Source organism: Triticum urartu, chromosome 2A (assembly GCF_056163025.1).
Source record: "Triticum urartu cultivar PI428250 chromosome 2A, HENAU_Tu73, whole genome shotgun sequence".
Taxonomy (NCBI): Eukaryota; Viridiplantae; Streptophyta; class Magnoliopsida; order Poales; family Poaceae; genus Triticum; species Triticum urartu.
Genome location: NC_141874.1, coordinates 133,074,412 through 133,090,008, shown reverse-complemented (window position 1 = coordinate 133,090,008; position 15,597 = coordinate 133,074,412). Strand labels below are relative to the sequence as shown.

The window sequence follows — 15,597 nt, the reverse complement described above, 5'->3', positions numbered from 1 at the left end:
TTTTCTCCAGCTCACCCGCACGCTCACTTGATGTTTCTCCTATCCTCGCAAACATGGTCTCTCGACCTCTCCCTTGAGAAGTGTCACACTCTCCCTATCATTGTACATTACACAGTTTTCATTATCTCTCACGTCTCTACCGTTCTCTCGTATCACTAGGTACCTAAGCTTTCTTTTTCACCGCCACACATAGTCTCCACTCGTCTTTCACTTTGTCTTTCTCTCTATGGGATTCTCTCACACACCCTATATGTCTCTAGATATGAATCATACCACTAAAAATACTCTCACTCTCTCTCTCTCTCTCTCTGCTGTAGGCACAACATTTGTTGCGGTCTCCTTTTCGTCTCCATCCCAGACTGACATTATTCATTTGTTTACTGATCAGACAAACTCCCCCTCTCTCTCACACACACAACTCCTGCTTCCACTCCCCTTCCCGACTACCGTCTCTCTCTCTCTCTCACACACACATAACTCTTGCTTTCGCACCCCCGTGTCATATTTCTCTCACAAACATTTATCGACTAGCCTCTAGATAGGTTTATACACCCGCACACTCGTGATTCCACTATCGTACACATGTCTCTCTCCCGCTCCTTGTATCTATGTAGATTTTTCTTCCCTTCTTGAGACACGCCCTCTCGATCGTGCACACACACTATCACCTCATTTTAAGCTGACACCTCCCGCACACACACTCTTTGTGTCTTTGTCACACATGCACTCCGTCCTCCTCCTCTCTCCCTCTCTCTCTCTCTCACACACATGGGCTTTTTGCAACAACTAGCAAGATGCCCATGCGTTGCACGGAACATGAAGATACATTTGTATGAGTAGTTTATCTTGTGGGAGAAAAGGATGAACAAGGGAAGACCTTATTTGCAAGTGTGGAGAGGGGTGTGGGTATCTTTTTGCAAAATTGCCATAGTTTCCTTCCTATCCGTCAGATATAGATCAGACGGCCTGTATTGCAGGATGGCAGGCACACGATCATGACCGACTATGCTTTTTATAAGAGTAGGGATAAAAAACAGAGCCGGTGATGATGGTGGGCCCGCCATCCTGCAATATGGGCCGTCCGATTTGTATCTGACGGATAGGAACGAAACTATGGCAATTTACCCGCACTCCTCTCCACATTTGCAGATAAGGCCTTCCCTCGTTCATCCTTTTCTCCCACAAGATCTTGATGTTCCGTGCAACGCACGGGCATCTTGCTAGTAAGAGTAGAAATTAGACATATACCACTTCTCGAATCTTGAAACCAACAACATTCCTCCTTTATCTCATCAAAACCGCCAAAGGAATATATTTTGAGTGAAACATAACATTTTTTTAGTGACATACGTATTTCAAAACTAGACTTTTTTTCTATCAAATCGGTGAATATGTATTAATCTACTCAAATCGTGTGGCAATGTATTGGCACATTGCTAGCAGTTATTATAATTTTGTGGACACCACACAAACGGTGGAGTACATATACGAAGAGAAGAGGCGCACGCACGCAGTCGGTCTCTCGCTGTCTCGCACACATGAGTGTTACATAAAGGCAACGTTAACAAATAAACCCTAAAACCCTAGGTGCACGATTGCTGCATTCGTGGGTACTGGGTACGTGGTGGAGCGCACCTTTGTATGAATAGTCAGCTCGCGTGATAATTTGATCCGTAAGAGTTGATGGTCGGGACCACAGGTGAACGACTTGGAGGCGGTGGCTCGCCAGTTGCCATCGATCGAGTAGCCACATTTAAAATATCAATTTTTTTAGCGGGGTTAGGAGTTCCGATTTTCAATGGTGCGTTATAAGTACTAAGTAGTTTTTAGAATGATTGGTATGGAGCGAAAATGGAATTCATAGTACTACCTACTACGTACCTCCTTGGCGTATGGTTGTATGGGTTTATGTTGCGAGATGTTGAACCTGGTAGTTCTAGGGCAAATACTATGTTTAGATTTAGATGTTGGTTTTCAGTAATGAAAATCGGAAGGGGGAAACTCTTCTTTGATTAAAAAAACTACTACCTCTGTTCTGGTTTACTAGTCCCCATCGTTTTTTGGGTCAAAGTTTGTCCATGAATTTTACTTGTAAAATGTGAATGGAAAATGAGATTTTGTTATACGCAAACAAAAAAGGACTAGAGGGAGTGATTTCTCTGACACGGACGCGACCTCTCATAGCGCAGGCATTGAGCCGGCGTGCCGGCCAAGATGGCCCCACTCGTTGCAGGCCCGGCTAAACACGCCTCCTCGCCGCATGCAACTGGCTTCAGACTGCCCTGCCTGCCTTCATTGAATCCGCGCGTGTGCCGGCAACACGTCCTTCCGCGAGCCGACCGGCATTTTAGAACATAAAAAGTGACCAAAATATAATTAATTATGCATGGTCTTGACTTGTTGTGCTCGCACTGGTAGCAGGAACTAGAGGTTTTTCTTTATTCATAACTCTCCTCAATTTTTTTGGCTTTGAAGTGAATCATGGTTGTGGACATTATGTATGAATGTGGAGATATCTGTGAACATGAATTTGATGTGGAAGTTGAAATTGGAATGTCGGGCTTGCGCGTGAACTATACCATGTCCAATGCTTCGTCTGTTATTGTTTGGAAAGTAATTGCTGTTATTACATGACCCGAAAAAATATATTTTGTGCCACATCAGTAGATGCATGGACATCACAACAGGCATGCTGACGGGATAAACATTTGAACCTAGCTACTATGAAGGAAATTTTGTATTGACAACAGTTTTCGATAGCAGGAGACGCCTAGCCTGCTCTGCCTCTGCTAGCTTATTTCTGGCTTCTTCCATCTCTTCTTTGGCATGGGTGAAGAGAGCATCTGATTGCTCTTTTCGCTTCTTCAGGAACTCAGCTATATTCTCAAGGGCTGCTGCACGCTTTCTTTCAGCCTTTACTAGAGCCACGAGGACACGAACAGCTGACGACTCCACCTGGCTTGTGTGTAATCCAGCATCATCTGGGAATTTGCACCTTGTGTCTAATCCAACATCATTAGAGAACTGGCACCTTGTGTGTAATCCAGCCTCATTCTGGAAACATGATCTCGAGGTGACCATACTTCCCTCCTTGCAGGAACTGCATCCTGACATGAAGTTACTTCTTTTTTAGATAATTGCTCAGAGCAACCCAGATCCATTTAGTAGAAGCCAGATAAACAGAACTGGGAGAAGTGAATTCAAAAGGAAAAAAAAAATAAAAACAGACTACAAGGTGAGAACACCCAGTTCCTACATCAAGCTAAAAACGAAAGCATTAGGATGATTAAGACTCTTATGACACATCGAAGAACACGAGGCTTAAGAGAAACAGAAACTACAACATATACACATCGAAGAACATGATGCTAAACGAAAGTAACTGAAAGGGTGTTACTTACCAAAGCTCGTTTTACAGGTTTGGTGCAGCTCCTCTTTAACTTGCCACGCTCCTTGAAGGTGTCCCCAATATCCCGTGTTTGGTCTTCATTGCTCCTCTGCATGTTCGCACTCGTGGTTTTAAAATCTCAACATGGCAAGAAAAATATACTACTAGTAATACTCGCGCATCTTGTGGGCAACATTAAAGCACTCGTCTGCCATGTTAGAGCATCTCCAACAGAATCGCAACGCACGAGGCTTTTAAAAAAGCATTTACAGTGCTGAGATCGAGAAGTAGAGATAAAGAGTAGAGGATAGTTCTCAGCATATATAGATAAAAAAAGATTATTCAACTACTCCTCATCGTCCGACTCCTCCCCGGTGATGTCCTCCTCCGACGCCTGACTGTAGGCGTGAAGATATCGATCGTTGTCGGATTCCCAGGGCGACGCTGCTCCTAGCTTCATGTTGAATTGAGTGTCCGCTCTTTGCCTATGCTTGTCCTCGCGATAGGCGGCTCGCTCTGCCCTCCTCTTATCTCTCTCCGCCCTCCTTTGCTCGTAGAACTCACGCTCGTTGATGATGTCCTGCGGGAAACGTTGGCGCCACAGCGCGATGGCTTCCTCGTCCATCTCTGTGATGCCGAGATAGTGCTCCCGCCTCCGGTTGTCGCGACGATCCTCGTCGGTGATAAGCCGCGGTAGAGGCGCGAGCTCCTGTGGCCGCTCCCGCGTCGGCACGTTGGGGAAGTTCAATGTTCTATGAGGCCACCGGAGGCGCCACGCTGCCGTGTTGTACGCGCGGGCGGCCTCGTTGGCGGTGTCGAAATTGCCGAGGCCGGGGCGCATCCCGCGGAACCGGATCTCGGTGGAGAAGCCTATGGAGGGGCGCGCGCGGACGCCGCGGTATCCCCAAGTTTCCCAGCAACGCGGCGGCATGGTGGCGCGGTGGCGGCGAGACGAGAAAGAGCGGGGAGAGAGCGGTGGCGAGGCACAGAGCGGGGAGAGAGCGGTGGCAAGGCACAGAGCGGTGGGAGGGCGTTAGATTTTATAAAGTGTGCTGGACGCCGTGTGCCAAAACTAGCACACGCTCGACCACTTTTTCCCGCGTGCGCGCAATCCTTTCCCGACGTCTCTGCTATCTCTACTCTCTTCTCTAATGTTATATTTATTTTATATTTAATATTTATCTCTAGTTCTCTACTCTATTTTTTCTCTACTTTTTCCCTACTCTTATAAAAAACAGAGTTGGTGATGATGGTGTTCCTGCCATCCTGCAATATAGGCCATCCGATTTATATCCAACGGATAGGAAGGAAACTGTGGCAATTTTGCAAAAAGATACCCACACCCCTCTCCGCATTTGCAAATAAGGCATTCCCTCGTTCATCCTTTTCTCCCACAAGATAAACTGCTCATACAAATGCATTTTGATGCGTGCAACGCATGGGCATCTTGCTAGTTCTAAAAACTATCCATCATTTGCCACACTACTGGTTGCAGATGAAATACCTACCCAAGCACAACGCGATACATGAGCGACGCACAATTACAAGCTGATATTCTGTTGGACAATGGAGGCTATAACCAATTACTTTTACGGGAACAATAGCACCCAGGAAATTTGAAGGGTAGGTATGAACAAAATTGGAACTGCACATGTACTGCTAAGTGATTCAATACACACATTACCAATCGAGGAGGAGAATGATGGTCGCGGCGGCCTCTGTGAGCCATGGTCGGCAATGGGAGTCAGTTCATTGTCCATGACGGTGGTGCTTCTGCGCTTGGCGTCGGCTTCCGGGAAGCAGATCCGAGACCGTGGAAGATGGTGTCGGGGAAGAGGCTCCGTGTACGACGACGACGATGGACCGGCTCCAGTGCAGCGTACGAGGTCGTCGATGAGGCAGATGCGCTGCGATGGATGAGTGCGTCGATGTAGAAGGGGAGGAGTACAAAGGCTGCGATGCCATGTAGAACTCTATTTTGCGGTGGGGATAGAAATGGGGAGTATTCAGGTGTACTACTCTAGGTGCCAGGGTGGGGTTGGCTGGGTAGGGTGAACCTGAAGTTACGAAAACAACCCCCTACCAATTGTCATCCGCAGGCCTGTTCCGAAGGCTATGATGGTAACTTCCCACTGCTCGAATCAGGGTCGCGGGAGATTTTCCCGCCGACCTCAAAATTTTGTGACACTGAACTCCCCGTGTGGCGTGTTGAGTGATTCGGCTAAGCAACTAGCGAGTAGTACCAGTAAACTCTGCATATTAGGTTTGACCTAAGTCAAACTTCCTAAAGTTTGACCAAGTTTATAGAAAAATATAAACATTTACCATAACATATATGTATGATGTGAAAGTACATTCAATAATGAATCTAATGGTATTTATTTGTTATTGTATATGTTAATATTTTTTGTTATAAACTTTTGGAGAGTTTACAAAACTTGACTTTGACCAATGCTAATACGCAAACTTAAATAAAAACAGAGGGTGTACACATTTGTTTTCTTAGTATGTAGTGAATTAATCATTTGTTGAAATTGTGAAATAAATATATTAGGCTACCGACTTCGAATGTAATGGTCTATACAATTCAATAGTTACAATCATTGTCGAATTCCAAGATGTATACGAGGTCTATAGTACTTCACAATATGCTCAAAGTCGCATAATCCCAGTCAAATGACAATTCAAATGCATTTCATAGTTATTACTTTGTAGGATGCAACAAAACCAACAATAACTCTACATCAGCCATTATAAAAGCAACATTTTGAACATATCCCAATGTGTGAATGAAACGTGCAGAGAGAGCTTGCGAAGATGGATCAGATAGGGCAGGAAAGATTGTATGTATGTGGACGAGAGAGTAGGAGACAAACCTAACGAAACAGAAAGAGGGAGATAGAGAGAGAAAGAGAGATGAAGAAGTTAGGTCTGTGAGAAAGATGGAGACATGTAATATACGTGAGATGTGTGTGCATCCAGATTCTATACACGTGGAAGGAGAAGAGACAATGGGTTTGATGAGAGAGCTGGAAAAACATGGATGAGAGGGGAAGGATCTCGTGGGTTGAGGGATTGATAAATTTGTGCGAGGGAGAGAGGGATTGGTAATTTTGTGCGAGAGAGAGGGTGGGGGAGGAGTCAGTCAGTCGTTGTCACATCATCCTACTTCCAAATGGCCCTGCATTCTCTAGCGCATTGTGGTTGCTGTCTTCGATCTCCTCGATGCCCTCTTTGAAGATTGAGGTGTTGTGCATGCTGGGGTGTGAAGAAGCATAAGCGAGAGTGGTCGCCATATAACCTTGGATGGGGATGAATTGTGTGCTCGGGGGAGGGGTTGTGTGTGTGATGTGTGCTGTCTCTGTGTGTGTGTGTGTCAGATATTGAGAGAAAACAAACCTAAGGAGAGAAATGTGTGTGTATGTGACGGAAAGCTACTTGCTAAACAGGGTATTCACGAAGAGATTGTGTGTGCGAGATAGAGAGTGATGTGCGGGCCTTGAGGTGGGCAGGGGCCGGGTGAGGGTGTCAAAATGTGCGCGTTGATGCATGTGTTACATGAGATTGTGCGAGGGATGGACGAATCGAGAGAGATGGTTGTTGTGTTACGGATGCTCCTCTCTCTCACACACACACACAAGTAAAATAGAAGACCGTTCTCTCATGTATACACAACGTATCATCATCTGTCTATGTCTCACTCATGCATGATCATTTGCACATTCACACCTCTCTATCTCTCTATCACACGCACACCGTCTCCACATTGCCCTTCCGCCACAACACACATATGGACACATACACACGTTCTCTCTCAGTCACACACACAGGGGCTTTTTGGTTTGAGACTAAGTTTGCCTAAGGTTGCCACACCTAAGGTTAGGCAAGTTTGACCAACTTAGGTGGGTGTTTGGTTCAAGCCACACCTTAGGCAAGCCACATTAGGGTCCCACATTACATACACTCAAAAAGTGTGGCAATATTCCCTTAGGCTTGCTAACTTGTGGCTCTCATTTTGAAGAACTAACCTTAGGCAAGTGTGGCAACCTTGTCTCTATGACAAGTGGGCCATAGGGGAAATAAAGTGTGGCAAGCCAAAGTGTGGCAAAAGCCAAACACATGCCAACTAAACTGTGGCTACCAAAATTTTGGCTTGGCAAACGGTGGTTGGGAACCAAACAACCCCAAAATCAATATTAAAAAAAACTAGGGCGCACCTAAAACGTCCAAATCCAAATAAACACGAACTGGAGCTAAATTCAAATATATGGAAATATTGTAGCGTCAAGAACTTCTCCCGGAAAAAAAGTTGAGTAATATTCGGGGATTGTTTTCACACACACAAAAAGGTTCGGTGGATGTCCTTCCAGCGCGACACGGTGACGCACCGTTCGATCGACCGTGCGGCCGCGGTTCACGCTCTTGCACATGATTCCGCATCGTGGCTGTGGTAACTAATAAAAGCGCTGCCTAAGTCTAATGTTTACGTGTACTAGTACGGTTTTATTTTAAGTTTGGCCAACCCTATATAAAACTAAACTAAGCTCCCATACGTGCACTCATCAATATGTCGCCGCCGCCGTTGCGCATGCCGGCGCCCGCCTGCTCCGGCCAACAATTTCTCGCCCATCACCGCCGTGTCACCGCCAAGCCGAAGGCTCGCCCGCTCACGTCGTCTGCAGTCCCTCCTCGCGATGCCGCCGCGCTGCCAAGCACGCGAGCAGCTGGTGGAGCCGCGTCTATGCACACAGTGTACGAAGAGGAGGATGAGCGCGTGCTCCAGCACACCGGCGAGGAGGAACTAGCATGCCATTATAGTCTCCGCCCGCGCGGAGGAGGCACACATGGTGGCTGTCGCGACGGAAGCCGGTCGCGCGTGCGTCGAGCCCACAAATCAGGTGCAGACGCGGAATCTACCTTCGAGTCCTTGAATGCCATGTGGATCCTGCAATCTGAAGGAGCAATTTGGGTCAGTCAACTCTTGTGAGCCGTTTGATGCAACATGGATGGCCAGAAGGGCTTCTTCAACCTCCAAAATAGATGCACGGTTCATCTTCTCAGCCCGCCACACGCCTAACCGCCTGCCGCCGCCGCGCCCTCCCTTGAACCGCCTGCCACCGCCATGCTCCCCCCACCCCCGCCATCCGTTTAACCCCAGGCACGATCCATTTTTTTCGGCGAACTGCATTCCACACCCAACACTCATAAGATAGATCATGGGAAACCTGCCATCTTCATCCTTCACTCCGTCGAACTTCTTTCACAAATCGACTGACCCAAATTATACTACTAGTACGAACGTATTAACTATAGTAGGAACATGAAGATATGAGCAGTAGTACCAACTGCAAGAAGAACAGTAGTAAGACATAGTACTAGTAATACTGTACATACTAAAGATTTCAAATAATGAGAAAGAACATAAACATAGTTCTGCTGGGGCCTCAGCACAACACACCCTTGAAAATAAACTAAGCAACTACTACCTCCGTCCGGGTTTACAGGGCCCTTAAGCAACACAGCCGCGTCCGCTTTTACTAGGCTGCTCCTATCGATTGTTACGAGCCAGTCGCTACATGTGAGGGAGGCTGGCTGCATGCAAGCATCTGTCCCGGGACCAGTGCTTCTTCTGTTGCATGTGTAGAAGCCAGCAAATGCATGCAAAGGCAGCAGGTACAAGCTCAATTAACAACTATGAGAATCGAGGAATTTGCATGCTCCTGCGCTCTGCCTTGGTCCGGGTGATTTGGTCTGCCGGACCAATAATCCCGGACGGAGGTATTAGTCCGCTTGACACTGTAGTAGAACTAGCATGAGCGACGGCACTGCCACCTACTCAGAGTCCGAGTCCACATCCTCCACTTCGTCCTCATCCCTCTTCCTCTTCGCCGACGCTTCTTTGCTTGAGCCAGACACTGGGCTCTGCTTCTTCATCCAACCCTTGCAGATATTTAAACAAAGGTAGGCATCCATTGCTGCGTACAGGATGTGATCTTCATCTAATGTCTTCGACTCCCATGCATGATGAAACTCGTGATGAGGTTTCTTCAGTTTAGCGTACAAACAATCAATCATGGCTGCTGCCAGGGTCAGCATTGAAGGCTGAGAGGAGGACACCAGTCCTTCCTTCTGGAGGTCGAAGGGGTCGCCTACAACAAGGCCTATCTGACCCAGGATTTCCTTGTCGTTCCTAAAGTCTACAATAACGAATTTGACTCGGCCGCCCTTGAGGAACTTCTTAAATTCCTCGCACTCAACGTCGGCATGGCATATGTGGTAGACCAGACATAAGTCATGCACGCAAACCTGGATCATGGCGGGCTTCTTCTTCTCTGCCTCCTTTAGATTCTTCTCTCTTCCCAGGACTTTGGTGTACTCAACATCTAGCCCTGCGACCCACTCATCATTTGAGTTTTCGAACATGCGTTTGAAGCGAGCAAGGCATTCTTTCACCGTTGCGGAAGAACGGGTGTAGATGACGTCGAACTCATCTACGTCTACGGCAAGGACACGCACGAAGCGCAGGAACTCGAGGAGGAGGAGGAGGAAGAGGAGGAGGAGGAGGAGCCGGCTCCTGATCCTACAAAGGGGCGCGAGAAGAAGAAGCGGGCGGCTAGGCCAGGCGAACCACGCATCAAGTGGACGTCCAAGGAGGAGGAATGCCTCACCGAAGCATGGAAAGTCGTCTGCCTCGACCCGACCACCGGCATGAACCAGAGCTTCGAGACGTACTGGGACCGCATCAAGGCCGAGTTCGACGAGCGGAAGCTCGTCGACCCCTACTTCAAAGGCGTCTACATGCAGCGCGGCTCCAAGGCGATGGCGAACCATTGGGGGCGTATTCAGGGGGCATGCAACAAATGGCATGGAATCGTCGAGGAGGTCGCGGCTCGCCCGGAGAGCGGCGCCAGCATTGAGGATCAGGTACGCACGCCGTTCGCCTGCATCTCTTCGTCGTCTACGCCCGCCAACTGTTTGTTCCTCCACGTAGTTGCTGCGCATGTTCACCATGTATCGGCGCGACAACCTCGACGCCGACTTCAAGTTCCTCCACGTCTACAAGCGCATTGACAAGTGTGAGAAGTGGGCGGAAGTCCGACGTACCCTCGACAAGGCCAAGGAGACATACAAGCCGGACGCGACGACTCCGGGCGCGTCAGAGGGGCGGCCGGACGGCCACAAATTGGCAAAGAAGGGGAAAAATGCCGACGTGGCAACCGCGCGAGTGTAGGAGTCCATCGAGCATTGCCTCGCCGACGCCCAGGCCCAGGCCGTCCTACGTGAAGATAAGACCGAGGCACGGTGGTCGTCACTGATGACGAACAACGCCATCAAGCTCGACCTGCTCCGGACCAACATCGACCTGCTCCGGACGAACGTTGCTGCGAAGAAGAGGAACACCGACATGGCTTTTCTGATGGGCGGGGCGGACATGCTCCAGAGCAACGATGAGCAGCTCAGGGCGTGGTACATGGCGGAGCGCGGCCTCATCCTGAACCAGATGCAGACGGCAACGCTGACGACGCCAGCTCCCGCGCCCACGGCCACACGGACGCCAAGTCCGAACGACGCCTCTACATCGCCGCCCAGCAGTACCGAAGCCGCGCCGACACAGCCCAGCACTGAAGCAGCTCCGACACCGCCGAGCCCGCGCACGCCGACTCCGCCAACGCCTGGAGCCGACCCCGCCGAGTGATTCGTTGCGCACGCGAACTTGCGGCATGCGGCGCTCTGTTTTTTGTAACGCCAGACTACGTCCGATCACCGGATTTGTGGCGTCTTTTGTGAGCGGGAACGACCTAGTTCAAATTTCCCGCATCCTGGGGCCGGCGCTTGGGGGCGTGACTGGGAGCTAGGTCGCCCCCAGGGGCCGAACTAGCGCCGGCACACCCCCAGGCCGCTCTATTTAGGCGCCCTGGTGCACCGAACGGCTGGAGATGCCCTAATGTTGTACTCACCGCTGATCATGGAGATTTGGGACACCATGGATTTGGGAGGAGGGTTAGGATTAGTGGAACTGCCGTAATGTGAAAGGACGGGACGACTGGGAGTGAACTGTTGTAAGGTACTGTACTAGTAGAAGACGGGGACGAGTAGGGCGTGTGAACGGTGTGGGGTTGCTGGCTTGCCCAGTGGATAAACAGCTGCAAGCCCCCAAAGAGTTCTCGAGAACTATGCAGGACCCACTAGATGTCATGTCTACTAGACCCATATCGTAGGCCAGACGGTATAGCTTCTGCCTGTTCGCACGCCATGCCGGCTTGTGTGCAACTTCAATTAATTCTGTCAACCATCGTGCCTCCCATGACCTTCGCCTCCCTCGTGCAGTCGCGCCCTTTGAGACTTCGACCAACTATAAATGAGCAATTTTTTTGCCTACTCCGCATGCATGATACTCCCTCTGGTCCTTTTTACTTCCGTCAACCGTTTATACTAAAAATATCAATATCTACAATACTGATTGTAATGAGTATAAAGCACCTCTTGGGTGGGTTATGTTTTTTTGGGTTAGTTGAGTTCAAACTAACCCAAACTAACTCTAACACATGGATCCAAACAGGGCCAAGGTTAGCTATTAGAGTACTACTACCTCACTTCTAGTTTAAAGGGCTCGATTAAAAAATTTGACCTACTCTTAGCAAGATAGAGGCGGTGGAATAGTTTTTGTAGTTCTTCACAAAAAATGTGTTTACCAATGCATGCATGAACACTAGTTACTCTAACCCCCCTCTCTTCTTTAATTCTTTGCCACATCGGCATGTTTGCTATTCCCGTGTGCATGATACCAGCTAAGATACCACCATTATGGCCAACCTTAATCATCGCATGCAATAATTTAGTGCACCTTGAAATATGAACATGTGTGGGGCGTGTATGTTTTTAATGACTTGAGACTATACCTAGCCAAACATGCAAGATGAGACTTATTATGCACCGTTCCCCATACCTACAGGAAGCCCGTTCGTCTCCAAATCTTTTCCTCTCCATGTGTGGAAACAATATGCCTGCGAGACTCTCCTTCTCCCTCGGGCGGTCCCACCACTCCACCTCATGTGGAAAAAATCTGCATGCATGACTCTCCTCCCACCGCGCTCATCCAATCCGTTGTGACCAACAATATTTCCACCCCTTCCCTCCCTCATAATTTACTCCAACAAATATGCCCACGTAACTGTTACTTAACTGCAGGTGCATTGGGTCACTGACATATGGGCCCAACAGGGGTCTGGCCCACATGTCAGTGATGCAACCGGACCTGCAGTTAAGTCAGTGCAGCTCAGTCCATATCTTACATAGGTGTGCCATTGCTCGCTATAAATACCGCGCCTCCCATGACATCGCTATCTCCTCCCCCTCACGTTCACGTTCATCACTATTTCCTCCCCCTCCCTCTCACGTTGACCACCATGGCATCGCCCCTCCCAAGCCCTAAGCGCCCCTCACTGCACCGCGCGGACGGTCACGCGTCGCCGTTCCGTTCCTCGCCGCCACTAGTCGAGGAGGACGCGTCGGCGTTCCGCTCCTCGCCGCGACGTGACACATCGCCATTCCGTTCCTCGCCGCCACTAGTCGAGGAGGACGTGTCGGTGTTCCGCTCCATGCCGCGACGTGTCGAGGTGGACGCGTCGGCGTTCCCAATCTCTCCAGCACGCGTGTCGGAGGACGCATCGGCTCCCCGCTACGAGGAGAACACCGCACCGCCTGCCAAGCCCTCCCAGCCTTGAGGAGCTTTGGAAAGAAATGGATGTCGCCTTGTGGGAGGCTTTGCCTCCAGCAGAGCGTGCCAAAATAGAGGCGGAGAAGAAGGACGAGGAAGAGAAGCGCACCGCGGAACAAGCTGCCTGGGAGGCCTATGTCGTGTCCGAGAGAGTTAGGCAATTGGCGCTTTTTGGCAGAAGGCTCGTGCGAGGGCCGTGAGGGTGGCGGAGGACGCCCGTGCCAACGCCCTGAGTGCAGTCGGGCCCAAGCGCCTCATCTACGCTTGGCGGTACGTGGACTGGGTGCACGCTTCCAGCGAGGAGGAGTACCTATTGGCACCGGATCGTCACACCGGTGAGATCGCGCTCGCCCGCCGGCAAGCCGCCAATCAGCACCTCGCGAGTTGCGAGGCAGAGGAAGAGGCGTGGTGTCGGCGCGCTGGGAAACGCTCGCGCACCAGGGCACTCGTGGCGCGCCGCAAGCGCTCCTACGAGCGTCGTGGCTTTTAGGAGGAGTATAATTTTTGTTTCGTAAGGCGATCTCATTAGTTTTGGGACGCAAATGATAAATCTCGAACGTTCAGGAATTATTAGCGTCCTTAATTAAGTATGTAAAAGGGAAAGTTTGGAAACCTTGTGTATTCATATGCATTTTGCAAGTACGTGCATATAGCACAAACTTTACTATATACTATCGCACTACACGTCTCTCTCTATATATGCTTGCAGACTGTGCTACTCCCTCCGTCCAGGTCAATAAGTCATCTTTGGTTGTGCACCGTGACCAAGAAGGAGGGAAGACTTATACACCTAGACGGAGGGAGTACTACTATTACTTATGTACGTGCAAATGCATGTTTTAACATTACGATGCGGTTTTTGTAAAAGTAGAAAAATAGCACTAGTCAAGCTTGTGAAACGATTCAATGCAAAACAAATGCAAAAATGCTCGTTTGATTGTTTACTTTTAGCTTCCTTCTCTGTGGTTAATTCTCTGTCGTACTTTGTACGGAGTATCTCACTAGTTGGAAAGGCATGCAAATTCCCAAACCGCTTCCTACACCCTGTATCGAATTTTTTGCCTAACAAGTTGTGCCATGCAATTGGAATTCCAACTTGAGTACTACTACTAGCAGGAGTACCAGGGGCCAGTTCTTTTAGGATTCTAGATTAGTAATCCCATAACTACTACCTCCATCCTAGTTTATTGGTCCCCATTGTAATCTGTGCCAAATTTTGATCATAATTTAACTAATGAAATGTTAGTGCATGTCATATGCACTAACATTTTATCAGTTAAATCTTTGGTCAAAATTTAGCACAAATTACAATGGTGAGGAATAAACCAGGACGGAGGTACTACTAGTAGTAGTTTAGAAGCCCAAATAAATGAGTGAGGCGCCTTAATGTTACTCTCCACTGTGACTAGTATTATGGGAAAAGCTGGGGAAGCCGCCAAAAGAACTGGCCCTAGGAGTAGTAGCTAGGGATACTAGGAGTAGTTGCTAGGGATCAAGTGTGCGAGACGAACCGGAGAAAGTAAATGCAGAGAGATGAAATGCAAAAAAGACAGAGGGATGTGATGGTTGCTTGTCCGTTTATTTTACCAGGCCACTTATCACTGGGAGTGGTTGGGTTTTGTGATATGACGGCTTTACTATCGCACCATGAGTGGGGTGAGACTCCCATGCAGCGCCACCCTCTACACCAGTACTACTACATCGATCATGGTTTATCCCCCATTGAATTTGACTGAAGATTAAACTGACAAAATGTTAGTGCATGTCAACCAAAACAATATCGTTTGATTCGTATTTGAACATAGTTTTCAATGATATAATTTTAGGTGACATGCATCATCATTTATCGTACTATATATAATTTTAGTTCAATTTTTGGTCGTACTAATCTATAGTAAGGTGCCCGTGCATTGCACGGAAGAGTGAAATGCATTGATCGGGGAGTTGTTTATTTTGACAAAGGATGTGGGGGTCATCTCATGTGTAACGGGTATCGATAGGTTTGTTTGGATATTATCTCATCTCTAGAGCTCACAAACATCTGGGTGAAATAGATAAAAAAGTATCTTTTGCAAACAAAAGCGTTCAACTGTTCAACCTGCATCCAAAACTTGTGAAGAAATAACTCTTATTGTGCTTTGTAGGAAATGATTTTCAAGAATTAGTTTTTGAGTATCCATTGTTATACATGTTGGCTACATATGACATGGCACTTTCTTATAGTCAATGGTTGGCTATACTATTTAAGTATTAACCATGCCCTTATACACCTAGATGAAGGGATTAAATCAGGATGACTTGGAAGGGGGCAGAGGATATGTAAGAAATGGTTCATCATAAGTCTTTCACCAGTACTGTAGTAAAAATTCATACATGGAAGAATCTAGACTAAATCATAAATGGATACACTTTTATTCATGCGCTATACTCCAATAGAGCAAGATCATGCATGGAAGTCTCCACATGCTTAGACATCGGATTACATTGAGAG

The 15,597-nt window shown here is 48.3% G+C and overlaps 1 protein-coding gene across 1 annotated transcript; it reads right to left on the bottom strand.

The window, feature by feature from the left end:
- Positions 1 to 3,734: 3,734 nt before the first annotated feature.
- Positions 3,735 to 4,319, bottom strand: LOC125535403 (uncharacterized). Its single transcript, XM_048698455.2, has one exon. It carries the CDS (start codon positions 4,317 to 4,319, stop codon positions 3,735 to 3,737), a length of 585 nt encoding a protein of 194 aa, XP_048554412.2.
- Positions 4,320 to 15,597: the final 11,278 nt, after the last annotated feature.